We start from the raw sequence: 21,632 nt of genomic DNA on the forward strand, positions 1-21,632 counted from the left end.
TAAAGAAACTGAAAGGGTAAAATGACCTTGATGGGAGTTATATACAGGCTTCCAAATAGTAGCCAAAATGTGGGATACAAATTACAATGGTAGATAGAAAAGACATCTAAAAGGGGCAATGTTATGATAGTCATGGGGGATTTTAATATGCAAACAGATTGGGAAAATCAGGTGGGTGCTGGATCCCAAGAGAGGGTTCTAAAATGCCTATGAGATGGCTTTTTAGAGCAGCTTGTGGTCGAGCCAACTAGGGGATCAGTTATTCTGTACTGGGTGTTGTGTAATGAAGCTAAAGTCAAATGTATCCATATTACAGTAGAGTAAGGGGAATTACAGAGGCATGAGGGAGGAGCTGACCAAAGCTGTTTGGAAGGATACAATAGAAGAGATGATAGCAAAGCAGCAACAGCTGGAGTTTCTGGAAGCAATTCAGAAGGCACAGAATAGATAGATCCCAAAGAAGAGGTATTCTAAAGATGGGATGACTGAACTGCGGCTGACAAGCCAACATAAAAGCAAAAGATGGGGCATATAATAGAGCAAAAATTAGTAGGAAGTTAGAGGATTGGAAAACCTTTAAAAGCCGACTAAAGGCAACTAAAATGCCATAAGGAAGGAAAAGATGAACTATGAAGGTAAGCAAGCCAATAACATCAAAGAGGATATGAAGAGTGAAAGAGAGCTGAGAATAGATATCAGACCACTGAAAAATGGTTCTGGAGAAGGAGTAATGGGGGTGAAGGAATTGGTAGATGAACTGAATAAGTACTTTACATCAGTCTTCACTGTGGAAGACACTAGCAGTATGCTAGAAATTCAAGAGTGTCAGGGGCAAAAGTGAGGGCAATTGCTATTCTGTGCTTGGGAAGCAGAAAGGTAGTTAAGCCACGTGGATCAGAAGGAGTACACCTCATGGTTCTGAAAGAGGTAGCTGAAGAGATTGTGAAGGCATAAGTCACGATCTTTCAAGCATCAATAGATTCAATCATTCAATAATTGGATGATGGAATTGATGGCATTGCGGCCAAATTTGCAGACGATACAAAAATAGGTAGAGGTGCAGGTAGTGTTAAGGAAGCAGGGTGTCTGCAGAAGGAATTAGACAGATTAGAAGAATGGACAAAGAAATGGCACATGGAATACAATGTATGGGAATGTATGGTAACGCAGTTTGGTAGAAAGAATAAAGGCGTAGACTATTTTCTAAACAGAGTAGATTCTTAAAAAGAAGCGCAAAGAACTTGGGAGCTCTCATACATGATTTCTTAAAGGTTAACTTGCAGGTTGAGTTGGTGGTGAGGAAGGCAAATTCATTTCGAGAGGACTAGAGTAGAAAACAAGGTTGTAATGCTGAGGTTTTATAAGGCACTGCTGGGCTGCACTTAGAGCATTGTGAGTAATTTTGGGCTCCTTATCTAAGAAACTTATATAAGATGTGCTAACATTGGAGAGGGTTCAAAGGAGGCTCACGAAAATGATTCCGGGAATGAAAGGCTTATCATATGAGGGGAGTTTAATGGCTCTGGGCCTATACTCACTGGATTTTAGAAGAATGAGAAGGGCTCTGAATGAAACATATCAAATGTTGAAAGACCTCAACAGCGTGGATGAGGAGAGAATGTTTTCTATAGTGGGGGAGTCTAGGACCAGAGGGAATAACCTCTGAAATGAGGGATGTCCACTTAGAACAGAGATGAGGAAGAATTTCTTTAGCCAGAGGGTGGTGAGTATGTGGAATCCTACTCTTACTGCTTCATTAGCACACCTATAATCTGCGATTTTACATTTACATCTTGCTTCAAGACAGCACCTCTGTAGTCATCTCTGATTCAACTATATTTTTTATTCTTTATTTTATTTTGGTTTAAAAGAAATGTTTATACACTTCCTTTCAGCCTTTCTAATCTACTTTGCTTGATGTCCATTCTATCCAATTACGATCTATAATATTAGCCTGAGTATTGTTTTGTGTCTCTTTTTTAGTATTGTTTTTAACTTTTATATTTTGAACTTATCTTGAAAGAATCTTTAGCAACGTAACTACACCTTATCAGATTGTAGTCCGTCCACAGCCCGTAACCAGCTAAGCAATTTTTTTTTCTCCTAATTTTCCTGGTTTCTTCGTCTCCATTTTGAGAGACCCAGTTTTATACGAGCCTTGGGTCTGGCACCCAGAACTGCACTCATTCTGCGTGCAAAGTCAGACTGAAGCAAGCATCCACCTTCAGATGTGGATTTCTTGAACGAAGCTAGCCTATCTTGGAAGAATTCCCACCCTACCTTATTAAGACCATCTAAGTCAGGGATTCCTAACATTAACTGAGTGGTCCTTGGACCCCAGGTTGGAAACCTCTACTCTAAGTGAATATTTTCACTAATTAGTCCCCATATCTCATTGTCTAATTCAGGGGTGGCCAAACTTTTACATTCCATGCATCAATTTTTTCACTCACGAGTTCAGGTGCACCATACAACTCTTGTACCCCCATTCAATTCTTGTAAAAATATGTTAATGTAGAACTCGTGCGTGAAAAAAATTGCATCTGAACTCATCTGTCTGTCTGTCTAGGTACCATATCCGATGCGGACATTTGTGACCATGGTTTTCCATATAGATCTATCCTTCGTTTTTTGGATGACTTCCATTTCCTCGATGTGTAGCCACCTGGCTATGCTTTTGATGTACATAAGCCGAGGTCTTCCTCTAGGTTTACTCCCCTCAATCTTTCCAGAGAATATGAGTTTTTCTAGTTCATCTTTCCGCATGAAGTGTCCTACGAATCTGAGTTGTCTTTCTCTTATTGTTGGTATGAGTGATCGAACTGCTTGGGCTCTTCTGAGAACTTCTTCATTTGATGTGTGTGTTGTCCATGATATTTTTAACATTCTCCTGTAGAACCATAATTCAGCTGCTTCTAGTCTCTTTTCCATTGCTGGAGAAATGGTCCAGCATTCAGTTCCATAAGTCAGGATAGAATAAATGTAGCACTGCAGTATTCTGTTTTTAGTGCGCGTGATCATCTTTCTGTCTGTTAATATGGTCTTCATTTTTGGAAAGCTTCTTTCGCCATTGCTATTCTGTATTTGATATCTGTGTCACACCTGCCATTACTTGTTATTAGGCTGCCAAGATATTTGAAATTGTTGACTTGTTTGATGTTTGTATTTCCGATCTTGATCACACATTGTGGGAGGTTTATCTTTCTGGAGGTGACCATGCTTTCTGTCTTCTTGGTGTTGATTGAGAGGCCTCTGCGATTACTTTCTGCTGCCACTATAGTGAGTTGTTCTTGAAGTTTTGTTTCTGAGTCAGCTATTAGTACGATGTCATCTGCATATCTGATGCTATTTATATTACGGCCTCCAATTGTGAATCCTTTGATGTCTTTGATACTTCTCAGGATATTTTCAATATACAGGTTGAATAAGTCTGGCGAAAAGACACAACCTTGTCTGACTCCTCTCATCTGAACTCGTGCGTGAAAAAATTGACACATGGAATGTAAAAGGTTGGCCGTCCCGGTCCAATTGATTTCCTTGGTTTCAATCTATTAATTAACTCCAGTCTGGTATTTTCACCTTCCTGTATACCGTTTAGTGCTGAGATTAAAACTGCTCCATTCTCTTTCTCCCCATCTTTGTTCTTTATTAATATTTTTGTAAGCATGAATGTTCTGATTTCACTTTTGCCTTGACTAACCTTTATGATGATGTTTTAAGCTCCTTGGAACTTTCAAATTACAGATGCTACAAGAATGCAAAATGCTTCTTTTATACTCCAAACTCCTACCTCAACTGTTATCCCTGCCCAGCTCGTTCCTAGAGCAATTCACAACCTTTCCATAGAAAAAACTACAGCACAGAAACAGGCCTCTTGGCCCTTCTTGGCTGTGCCGAACCATTTTCTGCCTAGTCCCACTGACCTGCACACGGACCATATCCCTCCATACACCTGCCATCCATGTATCTATCCAATTTATTCTTAAATGTTAAAAGAAGAACCTGCATTTACCACCTCGTCTGGCAGCTCATTCCATACTCCCACCACTCTCCGTGTGAAGAAGCCCCCCCTAATGTTCCCTTTAAACTTTTCCCCCCTCACCCTTAACACATGTCCTCTGGTTTTTTTCTCCCCTTGCCTCAGTGGAAAAAGCCTGCTTGCATTCACTCTATCTATACCCATCATAATTTTATATGCCTCTATCAAATCTCCCCTCATTCTTCTACGCTCCAGGGAATAAAGTCCTAACCTATTCAACCTTTCTCTGTAACTGAGTTTCTCAAGTCCCGGCAACATCCTTGTAAACTTTCTCTGCACTCTTTCAACCTTATTTATATCCTTCCTGTAATTTGGTGACCAAAACTGAACACAATACTCCAGATTCGGCCTCACCGATGCCTTATACAACCTCATCATAACATTCCAGCTCTTATACTCAATACTTTGCTTAATAAAGGCCAATGTACCAGAAGCTCTCTTTACGACCCTATCTACCTGTGATGCCACTTTTAGGGAATTTTGTATCTGTATTCCCAGATCCCTCTGTTCCACTGCACTCCTCAGTGCCTTACCATTAACCCTGTATTTTCTACCTTGGTTTGTCCTTCCAATGCACAATACCTCACACTTGTCTGTATTAAACTCCATCTGCCATTTTTCAGCCCATTTTTCCAGCTGGTCCAAGTCCCTCTGCAGGCTCTGGAAACCTTCCTCACTGTCTACTACACCACCAATCTTTGTATCATCAGCAAATTTGCTGATCCAATTTACCACATTATCATCCAGATCATTGATATAGATGACAAATAACAATGGACCCAGCACTGATCTCTGTGGCACACCACTAGTCACAGGCCTCCACTTGGAGAAGCAATTCTCTACTACCACTCTTTGGCTTCTTCCATTGAGCCAATGTCTAATCCAATTTACCACCTCTCCATGTATACCTAGCAAATGAATTTTCCTAACTAACCTCCCATGAGGGACCTTTCATTAATTTTCATATGCCACGTAGTTATTGGAACATCTTACATTTACTGTTCGTTCCCATTAACCTTGAATGGGTGATGGTGAGTTGTTTCCTTAACTGGTGCATCCCTCCATTGAAAATACTGCCAATATCATTAGGTCGGACATTTTAAGACTTTTAACCCAATGAAGATGAGAAGTTGATGGTACACTTCTCAGTATGATATTATGTAGTTGTTATCCTTGGGCTTCTAGGTTTGTAGTAAAGGAGCAGATATTTAAGGTGCCAGATGTGGTGCAAATTCATATGGGGGCTGTTTCATCCTGGATGTTGTCAGACTTCTGAATTTTGCTAGGTTTTCACTCATTCAAACTGGAGCGGAGTATTATATTATACTGTTGAATTGAGAGTAAGTGATATAGATCTTTGAGAAGCTAGGGAAATTGGAACATTAGGCACTTGTAGTGGAAGACACAGTCCATGGCTTGCACTTGTAGCCATTGTCCTTTTGTCCAGTTAAGGTTCTGGTCAATGTTGATCCTCAGTATATTCAGGGATGGTAATTCTGTTAAATGGCAAGGGAAGTCAGTAGGCTGTCTTTTATGAAAGCTGGTTACTATTATATAAAACAGATAAAACAGTTTCTGGATCTTGTCAGTGGATTTATACCTCCCTTAAAATTAAATGTTTGTGATTGATAAAAATCAAGTATCTGAGTTCCAGAATTGCTGTAGAAGTTCAACAAAGCAATATTGTGGTCATGTGGCTCTTGCACAACAATTTATTCATAGTGTGTATCCTAACAGAAAATTCAAATCTCCTTCTACCTGCAGACATCCCACCCTGCAAAAACTCATTTCAGGGAGGTAGCACCATCAATTTGCGGGAGACTCCCGGAACTTCCGGGAGAGGTGGGATGTCTGCAATAGAGTAGCTCCATAGCAGCTAGCCAGCTAGTTTAAATAACGTTAGCTACGCTAATGAACGAATGACACCTGTTAAACTCACCTCAGCATGTCTTTTACAGTCTTAATCCACCATGGGCAATAGAAAAGTCACTGTTGCAAACAGTGCAGCGAGCAACACTGCCATTATTTTTGACCCCTATTAGGCAGGGGTACACTTTAGCGTATTCTGTGGTGACGTACGTTCTATAATTTCTTTTTTTGGAACACTCTGCCATAGTGCGGACGCTCGCTCTCTCTCTCTCTCTCTCGCTTTCTCTCAAAAAAATTGATTTCCGGGACATTGTATATAACTTGCAGGCATCAGGGAGCCACTATTAATATGCTGGAGACTCCCGAAACTTCCGGGAGAGGTGGAATGTCTGTCTACCTGCCTTGTTACATAATTTTGTTTTTCCTCTGCTGAATCATCTTGGTCTATTTTGTTCTTACATTTCATTTACAATCTGTATGAATGTATTTTCACTTATCCTTATAATATTAACTGACATTTTTGTGCTAAGAAAAAGATGATGATAAGTTTTCAGATTTCTGACTGAGTCTGAAGTTCTGCTGGGAGGCAGTGCAGCCAATCATTTTCTCTATATAGAACATGGCAGATTGCCTGTTCTTTAATTTCAATAAAAAGACGAGTAAATTTTATGATACCACTGTGCAACACTGCTTGTCAAATTTTAAAGAACAAATTTCCACTGAAAATTTAACAACCTGGCAACACAAATTGAAACATTCTCCATGCTTAATAATGTGAGATCAACATATGGGAAATATATGCACTAAAAAGAAAATACTGGCAACATGCATAGATATGCAATCACAAAGTGCAACTGTGCCAACATTTGCTCAGAAAATGTTTTGTCCCAAATCTTTAAACGAATTGTAATGTTGGCATCTCTGTTGTAGACAGCACAGTGAATGCATTTGGTTTTAATGTCACACAGCATAATTAGGAACATCAGGCCATTTAGCCTCTTGGGCTAATATTCAATGGTATATCTAATCGGTGAATTAACTGCATGTAACAGTTCTTTCTTTATATTAATTAGCAGCTTCTAATAGCTTATATCTATTAAACTTTGGTTTAAAATTAACAACTGACCCAGAGGAGTGTTCCAAACTTTTACCTCCCTTTACAAGTTTCTGCAATTCATTCTTTCACCCTTGGCTTTAATTTTTGCTCCTCCTCCACAATGCTATTTCCACTCATTTCATCCTCATAATGACCAGCTTTTGCAAACAAACATTAGTCTTTCTCAGCTAGATTCATTAATATTGCCTAAGGAGCCTAGAGACCAACCATCTCTTGAGAAACTTAATGGCAGCTCCCATAAAGCTCCAAGTGAGTCCATTCCTGCAATTTCTCTACAAGTCTCTACTTTCTACTAAGAAAGAATATGTTGGCATTCAAGAGTGTCCACAAGGGGTTCACAAGAATAATCCCAGGAATGAAAATGTTAAGGTATGAGGAACATTTGATGACTTTGGATATGTACTTGCTGGAGTTTAGAAGAATGAGAGGAATCTTATTGAAACCAGTAAATATTAAATGACATAGATAGAATAGACTTGCAGAAGATGTTTCCTACCGGGGGGGGGGGGGGGGCATCTCGGAATAGATGGACATGGCCTCAGAATACAAGGATGTCCCTTTAGAACAGAGATTAGGATGAATTTCTTTAGTCCCAGTGTGGTAAATCTATGGAATTCATTGCCATAGGTGGCTGTGGAGGCTAAGTTGTTGGGTATATTTAAAGTGGAGGTTGATAGGTGCTTGATTAGTAAGGGCATCAAAGATTATGGGAAGCAGATAGGAGAATGGGGTTGAGACGGATAATAACTCAGCCATTATTGAATCATATAACCATATAACCATATAACAATTACAACACGGAAACAGGCCATCTCGGCCCTTCTAGTCCATGCCGAACTCTTACTCTCACAAATACTCATCATGGAGCATGCTCAATGGACCAAATGGACTAATTATACTCATATGCCTTATGGTCTTATGGTCTATAGTCCTGAGCTTTCAGAAGGTTCTTGGCTGATAGGATCTCCTGGAAGGAGCTGTTATTCAACTTCCACTGACCAGTCTTATATCCCTGTTACTACTAATAATCCTGAAGATGCAGTGGATTACCACCATTGCACACCAGAAAGGCAGAAAGATGACCTTGAGCTCAATGCTTACTCTGACGGAGCATAACTTCCACTGGCAATCCATGAAATGAAGTGACCCATACATTAATTTTCTGAGATATATGTACGTAAACGCTTAGGTTATTCAGAGTGCTAATGATTCCTAGCAGCTTCCACCCATGGATCAGTTCAGTTGGCACTGGCTTGTATGCTGAATTCATTGTAATAAGCAGGCACTGCTGAGTTGACATGGAGCCAGCATTGCAATCAATAAGTCCTGGTTAATCATTTGTCGTGGCCTTTGCACCATTTCTCAAAAGCTATCAAATTTAGCTCCCAACCACTTTGAAAAATTTAGCTCTGCTTGGCGGTTACTAATTCCAGATCAGTAGTATCTACACTGCAGACTTCAATATTGATTCATGAGAATCCAAATTAGCACCGAAAATGGACTTCAGCCTTCTGGCACTCATTAAAATTGTCAGGGGAAAATAGATGTAATTTCATATCTAAATTTAACAGCGATGTAATTTGCAGATAAAAATGATTCCATTTTACTGATAAGGGCTGTTGATGATTAAGAAACTAAGGAGTAGGTAACCTTTTTAAAGTTAACTGTGGGAAAAGTGTGTACATGAAAGGATGTTGAAATTTAGTAAGGTATTGTATTTTAGAAATGTCTCCTTATTTAAAGGAAGTAATTTTCCAGCAATGACCCAATCTAGAATCAGAATCAGATTTATTATCACTGATAATAATTGTGAAATTTCTTGTTTTGCAGCAGCAGTACAGTGCACTGCATAAAAATAACAATAAAAATATTTTTAAAGTACCGCAACAAGAAAGCATCTCTTTTTTGAAAAGTAGAATATAAGACACTTATAAGCAAAATAGAACACATGCTATAGCAGAAGAAAACCATGGTGTGGAAGCAGGAAATTCAATGTCTCAAAATTCTTCTGCAATTCTTTTACCTCGTCCTACACTTTTCTTCCACCCATTACTTCATCAAGATTTTACTCTTCCGAAGGTTAGTCTGGATACATTACTAAACACTGAGCTCAGGCTTAACTGGCTGAATCCTGCCCCTGAACCCCAGCGCAAATTTCTATTCAAAATCTGACAGCTATCTGATCAATAAAGCCGTATGCATAAAAGGACCTTTCTGATCCCAGATAGCAAGCCCTGCTCTGATAAGTATTTTGGGATCTGGTTCAGCCTCTATTCCAGGCTTACTGGCTGTTAAAGTTGTCAAAGAGTTTGATTTCTTGAGAATGTCTATGGCATTCACATTCAACAACTGCTAAAGCTATTGAATTTAAAAAAAGAAAAAGAACCATTTTTGTAATTAGTAAGTCAAAAATTATCAAAGAATAAAAGACACATGAGAAAACAGTTAAGAAATTCACTGTATCTGATTAAAAATGAAATTATAGAGAAGGTAACGTTTCCTTCTGTAGCTGTTTCTTCAGATCGAAATCTGTGTGTCTGCCAGACTTGTTCTGAGTATAACTTTCAACAGATAAATTTCCCAACCTGAATACTAGGAAGTCTTTGAAACCCTATAGCCCTTTGCTAGATCTGTTTCCAGCAGAGTTCAATCCTGAGATTGATGACTTGTTGAGTGGACATTCAGGGCTTCTACCTTCACTCAAAAGTCATGATTTTCCACTTGTTTCTTTAGGCAAAACTTGTGGTTATGAATAGAAGTGTCAACATGAATTAAAAGACTGGCATCATGATTCAAAAACAAAGACAATTGACAATGCTATATTTTCTATCTGTTTCTATCAGCTAAATGAGAGGTGATGAAACTGATGGATTCTACGAGTATGTTGGACACCATTAAAGCATATTGCAAAACCAAGCCAATATTGCGGCAGTTTGCTTGAAACTGTCAGGCTTGAGTGTTATAAGATCGGCCTACATTTCAGCACAAGCTTCAGTATAATTTTAAGAAATACCACCGAGCCTTTTCAGAAACAACAGTGCCTTAAATACAGAAGCTTGAATTTAATACTTCTTAAATTAGCTGTTTTGTATTTCTGTTGCTCTGACAATAGCTGACCATAAATCAGTTCACAATATGTGTGGCATAAGCAATCACCTCAGAAGTCTGGGTGACTAACAATCTGGACAGTCTATTCAATCCCACCAAGGCAGCAGTAGAATTTAAATTCAGTGATTGATATGGAATTTAAAGCAAAGGCTAGTCATGGTTAATGATTTTCATAAAGCATCTGGATTGTTGTAAGTACTGTTGTCCTTCATGGAGGAAACCTAACATTCTTGACCAGTTGGTGCCCCACCCTCAATAATGTGGTCAGCTCTGAAATGCTGTCTGAAATAAGCCAGAAACCCAAACAACTTAAGGGCAATTAGGGATGGGTAATTGAGGATGAACAGTAAATGATGGCCTAGTTAGTAATGCTCAGTTCCTGAAAAAAGTACTGAATAAGAAATAAGGTTTTCTTGGAATATTTTGGGTATTTCTGTTTTTATCTGAGTTCAATTATTTAAATAGTACAAACTAAAAAGCAAATTATAGTTTGAAATATCTTGAATATTAAAGCCTTCACTTGTAGTTTTTTGATCCAAACTGAAACACAAAATATCATCTAAGTTCGTAATGTTGAACTTTGATCTGTATTTTTAACTGAAATTTCCAAGGATTTGTTAGTAATGGGGGGAGAACTTTAGTATACTCACTGAATATTTTTCTGTATTGTCTTACTTTCTGACCAGAATACACTTTGTACTTGTTAAGGCCCAGATAATAAGAGAGAAAACAGAAAATACTTTATTCCAGCTAGCTAGTGAGGCAATAGAACGCTTAAGACCAACTTCCAAGAGGTCCGCAAAGTTCACATCACATGCTTTACATTCAAGGATTTCAGCAAGGCATTTGGTAAGGTACCCATGCAAGGCTTATTGAGAAAGCAAGGAGGCACGGAATCCAAGGGGACCTTTCTTTGAGGATCCAGAATTGGCTCGCTCACAGGAGGCAAAGAATGGTTGTAGACGGGTCATATTCTGCATGGAGGTCAGTGACCAGTGGTGTGCCTCAGGGATCTGTTCTGGGACCCGTCTCTTTGGAATTTTTATAAATGACCTGGATGAAGAAGTGGAGGGATGGGTTAGTAAATTTGCTGATGACACAAAGGTTCGGGGTGTTGTGGATAGTGTGGAAGGCTGTCAGAGGTTACAACAGGGCATTGATAGGATACAAATCTGGGCTGAGAAGTGGCAGATGGAGCTCAACCCAGATAAGTGTAAGGTGGCTCATTTTGGTAGGTCAAATATGATGGCAGAATATAGTATTGATGGTAAGACTCTTGGCAGTGTGGAGGATCAGAGGGATCTTGGGGTCCGAGTCCATAGGTCACTCAAAGCTGCTGCACAGGTTGACTCTGTGGTTAAGAAGGCAAATGGTGCATTGACCTTCATCAACCATGGGATTGAGTTTAAGTTTCAAGAGGTAATGTTACAGCTATATAGGACCCTGGTCAGACCCCACTTGGAGTACTGTGCTCAGTTCTGGTCACCTCACCACAGAAAGGATGTGGAAACTATAGAAAGGGTGCAGAGGAGATTTACATGGATGCTGCCTGGATTGGGGAGCACAACCAATAAGAATAGGTTGAGTGAACTTGGCCTTTTCTCCTTGGAGCGACGGAGGATGAGGTGACCTGATAAGAGGCAATGATCGTGTAGATAGTCAAAGGCTTTTTCCCCAGGGCTGAAATGGCTAACACGAGAGGGCACAGTTTTAAGGTGCTTGGAAGTAGGTACAGAGGGAGATGTCAGGGTTAAGTTTTTTATGCTGAGGGTGGTGAGTGCATGGAATGGGCTGCTGGAGACTCCTGGATAGGTACATGGAGCTTAGAAAAATAGATGGCTATGGGTAACCCTAGACAATTTCTAAAGTATGTACATGTTCAGCACAGCATTATGGGCCGAAGGGCCTATATTGTGCTGTAGGTTTTCTATGTTTCTATGAAACTGCCTTTCCATTCAGTCTCAATGACCCTTGTGGCAGAAGAGCCCTCATTTTCAGCTATAGCTGGTTGGTCCATATAGTCCTAAGGATTTCAATAAAGACTTGAGCTGAGGACCTAGATATCTGCTATATCTGACTCAACTTTACAGCAGCTATGGTTCATGCATCTATGAATAGGACTGTGGGCCTTCATTAAAAGTGTTAATGAGGCTAAATGTGTTTAATCTATTTATATTAATTATTTTAAGTGAAAATGTTACTTTTGTTATGAATTCTTTTTATGTCAACCTTTATAAATAGCTCTGGTCATTTAGAAATAATCCCTTGATAGCATTGGCTGTCAGAAGGCCACTGGGGTAGTCCTAGGGCAGGGCTTCAATCTGTACTGGCTGAGGCTTGTTGCACCTTGTCAATGGCTCCAAGAAACTGGGAGCCATGGGGTTGCAAAATGTTAGTTCAGCCTTGGGGTTAATTCAACTTGTGACCCATAGAACATGGATCCAGTATGTTGTTTTCCCAGGAAATCTCAACTTGGAAAGATATGGATTCTGAGAAACACTGAGTCTTTCATGATACCACTTTGCAATAATTAAGATAAAAGTAAGAGTTTTGCACAGAATTAAACAAGGCAGGAAATATTCATTTCATATCTAGAAATGAGTTACCAAGCAGGGTCTTCAAAGTGTTTTTTTAACGGTAGGAATCAGTGAATTGTTTACCTGCACAGGCCTGCTTTTTCTCATTACTTTTGGAAAATATTAAGGTTTAATGAACTTCACTTTCCAGTCATTTTCTGAATTTCATTTCAAATTCTTCTTCCATTTCAGATAGACTTCTTCATAGTGAAGTCGAAGCTAGCTTGGAATTCACTAGAATGTTTTTTTTTCAGAACCATCCAAATTAAGAAAACAAACCAAAGCTCAGTAGTGTTCAGTAACAGATGTACATTTGCTAGACATAGATCATAATTCTAAACAATCCTCTCCTTACAGTCCCACCAGTTGTCATGGTGAACGTCACAATCTTACCAAATGGCCACAAGAAGTTGAAATGCATTGCTTCAAAAGGTAAACCAGCAGCAACTATTGCCTGGAAAGAGAATATTCTTGGAAATTCCACAGAGATTTTGATTGATAATGATAATGGCATTGTGACTGTGGAAAGCCAGCTCATTACAGCTATCAATATCACTGAGGAAGAACAAATCTGCTTCGTAAAACACCCAGCATTTAATGAAATGCAGAACCACACCATCTCTATCGGTACGTTATTTTTAATCTTATCTTACACTTTAGCTTGTGAAAATTAAAATCATTTGCCCTGCATTATGTATTCTTATAACATAGATAACAGATTTTCTACAGATAATAAGATATAAATTTAAGAGGCTATAAAGCAATCTACAGCTATTTGGAAAATAATAAACGTCTTCTTTGGGGGCTCACTAATGTAAATGCATTATGAGATGAATAATAGTTAAACATTCAAGCAATAGATTTCTGCAGTGATCAAATCACAAACAGGAGAAAATCTGCAGATGCTGGAAATCCAAGCAACACACACACAAAATGCTGGTGGAATTCAGCAGGCCAGGCAGCATCTATATAAAAAAAAGTACATTCAATATTTTGGGCCGAGACCTTTTGGCAGTGGTTATCTATTTCTCTTTAACATCGGTGTAGTTCCACTCCACTAGTTTTTTAACCAATCAAGTTCACAACTCACACTGTGATAATTTGTATGGAATTCTGTTTTGGTACTGTATGCTATGTGAAGTAAACCATTGTCTATCTATATTATATTTATGAAAAAGTTTTCCCATGAATTTCACATGGTCAATTACCATTATCAGCTGACATCACTGCAGCCCTGAATTCATAATACACCTCTCCAGTCAGTCACAAGTGGATTTATTCAAAATCATTCAGTAAGAGTTTGCATTCCCCAGGTGACAAATTATCATTCCCTGTTGCCTTAGATGCCATAAGACGTGTACCATAAAAAGCACCTGGACAGAGTCATTTGCATCTAAAAGCTTGCTCAATTCCCTGGACTGTTGAGCTAAGAAAACCACCTCCTCCTATTAATGTGTCGCACCAGAGAGTCAGCCATTCTTGTCTGGCGCATGGTGTCAGGATTGGTCTCCTTCCGGATTAACAGGGTCACGATATGAACGTTCCTGACTTGACCCTTGTTTTTTACGAGGCCAAGCGTCTAGCTTGACGCTCAACCTGGCACGGATGGAAAGCATGCTCGGGGGGTGGCCCGACTTGGATTTGAACTTGGGAGCCTTCGCTCCGAAGTCCGGCGCTGATGCTACTGCACCACCAGCCAGCCAGAAAACCACCCAACTGCTTTTAATTTGAAACCTGATAATAACTCCATTCACAAAATACCCTGATCAACTACAATCTTCTGCACATCGGGTCATAGTGTGTAAACAGCTACCAGGGTGCCTTTATCCATCACCTAAATAGTTTCCTAACACAGCAATTTTGGAGGGAGAATTGAATTACAAGATTAATATTATCCACAATGAATTTTAGTACTGTTTATATAATGTACTTACCTAAAGAATAAAGTTACTCTGTTGGTCTGATGTATTTCTTCCACGTACATTTACAAAGTTTTTTTTCTGTTTAGTGTTTTGGATGTTATTTTGGTGATGAATTTGTAAATGTACATGATTAACTGCGACTAAATGAATATTACCAATGTATTCCACTGTTCAATGGCAGCATTGGTATCTCTGAGTCAACTGAGTGCAGACTCAAGTTCACTCCAGAAAAGGAAGCACAAGATATAGGGTGATACTTCAGTGCAGTCCTGAGGAAGTACTACATAGTGAAAATTTATGCATTAAACACAAACCCAAATTCACCTTTCGAAGAGATTGAAAATTATGAAGTATATTGTCAAATAATTTACAGATTTTCCTGGTATTCTGACCAATATTTATTTCTCTAAAATCATTGCCCAGAAATGGGTTATCTGGCCATTTGTTACATTATTGTGTGTGAACTTATGTTAAACTTGAAAGCTATTTTCCTATATTACAACAAGGACAACCTTCAGAACTACTTCACTGCCTATAAAGTGATCTGTTCTCAGATTATGAAAAACAGTATAAATGCACGTTTTTTTTTTCTCTCAAGCTGTATAAGTTCCTTTTCCAAAATAATAGTTTTACCTTTGTTAAAATAGGAATCAGTATTATTTTGTTGCAGAATGTTTTCCTTTTTTAATATTTTCAGTTATCTTTCCCAACATTTTCAGACAGTCCTTGAAACATGTGCTCCATAGGATACCTAATAACTCCATGCATAATTGTTTTTTATGTTTTATACCTTTTGAACAGGTATGAGTACAGACAAGACCAGGTCGATTTCTCTACAATTAATTTACAGTAAGTCATATATAAGAATATGTTTACAACAGATACAAGCACACCCATTTTTAATGTGAGTTTATGTAAGCCCAACTGTTGAATTCTAGAATGAGTTCCTTGTCAGAACCATTTCAGTAACTAACTTAAAATTACTAAATCTGAAACAGGGGAGATCTAGCATGTTAAACAATGTACAGGATTGTGTTCTCTCATTTTCATTTTACTGATAATCTTCTTGCAAAGTACCAAATAGGAATCAATTGAGTCACTCTGCATGATGTCAAGAAATGGCTGAGAGCAAGGGATACAGCAAAGGCTCGGGACTGAACAAAATCCCAGCTGTAATGCTGAAGACATGCCCCCCAGTACTAACGATATTCTTGTCAAGCCGTTCCTGCATAAATATTGGCATCAACCTGGAAATATGAAAAACTGTGCAGATGTTTTGGTCACAAAAAAACAAGACAAAGCAACCCATCTCATTATCACCAAATCACTCTGTTCTCAGTTATTAGGAAAATCAAGTGAAAGTGTGATCAAGTGATATTTATTCACAAACAATCTACTCGCTGATTCTCTGTCTCGGTTTGACCTTGACCATTTGACTCCAGATTTCATTGCAATCATGAGAGTTAAAATGTAGAGGTGAGATGAGAAAGACTGCACATTAATAGCAAGACAGCGTTTGATCCTTGTAAAACTGAATTTAATGGCATCAAAGGGAAAATATTCCAGTAGTGGGAGTCACATCTTGCACAGAGATAGATGGATGAGGTGTTGGACATAAATCATCCCAGACACAAGACAAGACAGCTTCAGGGCAATGCCCTTGACCTAACCATTAATGACCTTCCTACCTTAACTAAAGGACACAAGGGGGTATTTTTGCCTTCAACCAGAGGGAGTAGATGATGTATTAAATGAGTACTTTGCATCAATATTGACCAAGAAGGGCATAGAAGAAAGTGAGATGAGGGAGGGTATGTTTATATTTTAAAGCTTGTTGATATCAAGGAGGAGACAATGTTGAGTCTCTCGATGATCATTAAGGTGGATACATCCCCAGGGCCTGAAGAGATCTATAAACAATATGCTGGATGACGAAAGAAATTGCTGTTGATTCAGGCTGAAACCCTGAATCAGTCCTGAAACAGTGACAAATTCTTTCCTCGACAGATGTTGTATGATCCACTGAGATCCTTCAGAACACTGTTAGTGGCTTCAGATTCCTGCTCTGCAGTCTCTTAAACCTTTGTATTCTCTTTAGCCATAGGTGAGGTCCCTGAGGGCTGAAGCCAATGTTGTTGCTTTATTTTATAAGAGCAAGGGATAATCCAACAAATTATAGCTGGTGAGCCTCATATCAGTGGTAGGGACATTACTGGAGAAGATTCATAAGGATAGGATTTACTTGCACCTGTTAAGGAAAGTTACCTTGGCTTTGGGCGGAGAAGGCCATGACTTACAAACATGACTATGTCTTTGAAGAGGTGATAAATATGATTAATAAGAGCAGGGTAGTAGATGTGTCTACATGGACTTTAGTAAAGCACTCATCAAAGTTCCTGATGATAAGCTGATCTGGAAGATTAAGGTACAAGGGATCTATGGAGACTTGGCAGACTGGATTTAAAACTGGCTTTGCTATAGAAGACAGGAGGTGTCGGTGGAAGATTTTATTCTGATTGGAGGTCTGTGGCCAGTGAGTTCCAGTTTGAAATATGATAGTCTAAAGATAAGCTTAAGAAAGATTTACAAGACAATTACCCCCCCCCCCCACCCCCATACAGAGAGTGGTAAGTGCCTGGAATGCACTGTCAAGAGCTGTGGTGGAAGCAGATACATCAGAGATGCTTAAGAGGCACTCAAGCGGACACTTGAACAGGCAGGGATAATAGACCATGTGTAAGCAGATGGGATAATTTAAATTGGCATTGTGGGTTGAAGGACTTGTTCCTATGTTGTACTGTTCTATTTTTGGGGGCATTCAATTTTATTCACTGGCTGAGAAGCAGTCAGGCATATTTGATAATTGCAAGTTATATTAATGCAGCAAACTGTGGGTAAATGACAAACCTCCAGCAAGTGAGCCTAACCAACAGCTCTTGACATTAAAAGGGATTCCTAATGCCAAATCCTAGGGTTGCAATTGACTGGGCCAGCCATACAAGTACTGTGACGACAAGAGGAAGTCAGAATCTGGGCATCTTGCGGTGGGTGACTCACCTCAAAGCCTTTCAAATGGCTGTAAAGCACAAGCTAGGAATGTGATAGAACACCCCACACTTGCATGAATTCCAATAACTTTCAAGAAGCTCAATGCCATCCATCACAAAGCATTCTGCTTAACTAGTACCAATCAACTACAATTTTTTAAAAAAACTAATTTCTCAACTACAGTCATTGTACCACCACCCACAAAATCCACTGCAGGGAACTCCAATTGCACGGTAACTTTCACAAGAATAATTCATAATAAACTACTCCCATAAAAACAATGCTGTTTGCTTATCAAGGTGTGACAATAAGCACTGTGAAACTTATTAAAAGATAGAAGTACTTACAGCCAAGAAGCAGGGCATAGGAGACTGGGTGACGGTCAGGAAGGGGAAAGGAATTAAACAGTCTGTACAGAGTACCTCTGTGGCCACCCACTTCAACAATAGGAATTCCACTTTGGATACTTTTGGGAGGGGATGATCTAGCAAAGGAAAGTCACAGCAATTAGATCTCTGGCATTGCATCTAGCTCTATGATACAGAAGGGAAATTGAGAGAAGAAGCAAGCTGTGCTGATAGGGGATTCATTAATTAGGGGAACAGAAATGAGGTTCTGTGGACGAGAACGAGATTCCCGAATGGTATGTTGACTCCCGGGTGGCAGGGTCTGGGACATCTCAGATCAAGTCCTTGGCTTTCTTAAGTGGGAGGGTGAACAGCTGGAGGTTGTGGTCATAGTCCAGGTAGGTAGCAATGACATAAGTAGGAAGCGTGATGAGGTTCTACAAAATGAGTACAGGGAGTCGACTGCTAAGTGTCACAATGGGGGCATTGGGAATGGACCCAAATGCAAGACACAGACACTTAAGTACAAGGAACAGGACTTGACTAGAGTAGGGACGTGACAGGATGCAGACAAGGAGCAGGGACAAGAATGCTGACTTGGTCTAGGACATGGACAAGACAGGGAACCCGGATAAGGAACTGTGCACCAGGAGCCTGGGCTTGGGTTCCGAGCCAGAGACTGGACAAGGACCCAGAACCTGGGTCTTGCCTCAGGCTCGGGCTCCAGAACCAAGCAAGGACATGACATGACTACAGGACAGGACGTGGCTGGGGTCTAGAGGCCTGGGGCTGCGGGCTGGGCTCTCGAGACTTGAGGCCTGGGGCTGCAGGCTGGGCTCTCGAGACTCGAGGCCTGGGGCCGCGGGCTGGGCTCTCGAGACTCGAGGCCTGGGGCTGCAGGCTGGGCTCTCGAGACTCGAGGCCTGGGGCTGCGGGCTGGGCTCTCGAGTCTGGAGGCTTGAGGCTGGGGTCTTGGTCGAGGCTTGAGCTTGGAGACAGGCTGGGGTCTTGGGTCTTGAGGCTGCAGGCTGGGAGCTGGGCTCTTGGAATGTGGAGGCTGATAACTCGGAGGCTGGAGCTTGGAGACAGACTGTACATCAACATAGAGCCGGGACTTATCCTTCGAAAAGCCAGGACTCATCTTTAACACGATACTAACACGAGACTGGACAGTTACATAAAAATAGAGCCAGGACTTATACTTGGACAAGCCGGGACTCAACTTTATCTCCACACCAAGGTGGGACAGGACCATCCGTCGGGTAACGGCAGAATGGCTGGACTGACCCCACGGAGGCGAGGACAAGAAGAGAAAAACACCGAAGAACAACAGACAATTCCATCTCTGCATCAGGGTTGCTCCGAGTCACAGTTCGGCCAGCAAGCTCAGCTGGCTTTGGAAACAGCCGGATCCCTACCTAGCTCGGAGTGGCTGGCAGCCACTCAGCTGGCCCGGGAAACAGCTGAATCCATACCGCAAAAACAGCTCCGACTACCGGCAGCAAGGCTCCATGAGGGGATGGTTTCCTAACGCGGCCTAAAGATGGCAAGTGGCCGCTCTAGCCTTCCACCGGCAGGTTGCTCCCAGGGGATCTTGACAAGACAAACCAGCCGCTCACATTCGACCCCAAGGCCACTTATATTCCAAGCCTCAAGATGGGAATCAGGTGCCTACGATTAACTCAACCAAACAAGGGACAGCTGGAAGACCCAGCATCCTGAGTCCACGGACTGGACCGTGAACCAGAATATGGACTTCACAGACCGGACCATGACACTAAATTAAAGGGCAGGACCTCCAGGGTTGTGATATCAGGATTGCTACCTGTGCCACATGCCAGTGAGGCCAAAATTAGAAAGATTATACAGTTTAACATGTGGCTAAGGTGTTGTTATAGGAGGGAGGGTGTCGGATATTTGGATCATTGGGCTCTCTTCCAGGGGAGGTGAGACCCATACAGAAGAGATGGTTTGCAACTAAACTGGACGAAGACTAATATCTTAGCAGGAATGTTTTCTGGTGCTGCACGGGGTGGGGGAGTGTAGGGTAGGGGGTGGTGTTTAAACTAGAGTTGCAGGGGGATGGGAACCAGAGTGCTAGAACAGATAGTGGAGAGGATGTGGAGACAGTTGCTGTTAAGACCTCAGACAAAGTCAGGAATCAAAAGGTTGACCATGGTGCGACTAGTGTTCTGAGCTGCATATATTTCAACACAAGAAGCATGGTAGAAAAGGCAGATGAACTCAGTACATGGATCAGCTCCTGGAATTATAATATTGTAGCTATTAGTGAAACTTGGTTGCAGGAGGGGCAGGACTGACAGCTTAATATCCCAGAGTTCCATTGTTTTAGATGTGACACATGTGGAATCTAAGATGGAATTTTAGGAGGAATTAAAGGGGAGGCTTAGCATTACTAGTCAGGGAAAATATCATGGCATTTACAAATACTTGGATAGGCGTGGACTGATTAGGGATCGTCAGCATGGCTTTGTGCGTGGTAGGTCATGTCTAACCAATCTTACAAAGCCTTTTGAGCGAGTTACCAGGAAAGTGGATGAAGGCAAGGCAGCGGATGTTGTCTACGTGGACTTTGACAACTCCTGCATGGGAGATTGGTCAAGAAAGTTCAGTTGCTTGGCATTCAAGATGAGGTAGTAAACTGGATTAGACATTGGCTTTGTGGGAGAAGTCAGAGAGTGGTAGTGGATGGTTGATTCTCTGACTGGAGACCTGTGACTAGTGGAGTGCCACAGGGATTAGTGATGAGTCCATTGTTGTTTTTTATCTCTATCAATGATCTGGATGATAATGTGGTAAACTGGATCAGCAAATTTTCAGATGACACCAAGGTTGGGGGTGTAGTGGACAGTGAAGAAGACTATCAGACATTGCCGCATGATCTGGACCAGCTGGAAAAATGGGCTGAAGAATGGGAGATGGAACTTAATGCAGACAAGTGTGAGGTATTTGAAGGATTGGAGGACCTGAGTTATAAGGAATGATGGAATAGGTTAGGACTTCATTCCTTGGAATATAAATGCTTGAGGGAAGATTTGATAGTGTTATAGAAAATTATGAGGGACATAAAAAGGGTAAATTCAAGCAGGTTGCGTAGGACTACAACTAGAGGTCATGGGTTAAGGAAGAAAAGTGAAAAGTTTAAGGGATATATGATGGAAAACTTCTTCACTCGGAGAGTCGTAAGACTGTGGAATGAGCTGCCAGTGCAAGTGGAGGATGCAAGCACAATTTCAACATTTAAGAAAAGTTTGGATGGGTACATAGATGATAGGGATATGGAGGATTATGCTCTGGGTGCAGGTTGATGGGTCTAGATAGCTTAAATGTTTCAGCATGCACTAGATAGGCTGAAGGGCCTACTTCTGTGCTATACTTTTCCATGACTCTACTCTATAATTCTGTATTCAGTTTATTGCCACCACAACTAGCCTTCAGAAGTTTTATCTAAGATCTCCTTCTTTTACATCAGCTTTAATAATATGTGCATCAGCCATCGCACTTGGGATGTTTCTGCTGATGATATGCATTATCAAGAAAAAAAGTGCAGTACCGGGTAAGTTTTAAAGTAATTCCTTAAATTAT

At 40.6% G+C, this 21,632-nt stretch overlaps 1 protein-coding gene across 2 annotated transcripts in view; it reads left to right on the forward strand.

Annotated features, from left to right (window-relative positions):
• LOC140199795 (cell surface glycoprotein CD200 receptor 1-B-like) overlaps nt 1–21,632 on the forward strand; it is a 51,947-nt gene that overhangs the window by 21,769 nt on the left and 8,546 nt on the right. For both annotated transcript variants that reach the window (XM_072262286.1, XM_072262287.1), the window contains exons 3-5: nt 13,067–13,336; nt 15,433–15,480; nt 21,520–21,603. In XM_072262286.1, coding sequence (XP_072118387.1) covers nt 13,067–13,336; nt 15,433–15,480; nt 21,520–21,603 — 402 coding nt within the window. The remainder of the gene's footprint in view (nt 1–13,066; nt 13,337–15,432; nt 15,481–21,519; nt 21,604–21,632) is intronic.

This window comes from Mobula birostris, chromosome 6 (assembly GCF_030028105.1).
Source record: "Mobula birostris isolate sMobBir1 chromosome 6, sMobBir1.hap1, whole genome shotgun sequence".
Taxonomy (NCBI): domain Eukaryota; kingdom Metazoa; phylum Chordata; class Chondrichthyes; order Myliobatiformes; family Myliobatidae; genus Mobula; species Mobula birostris.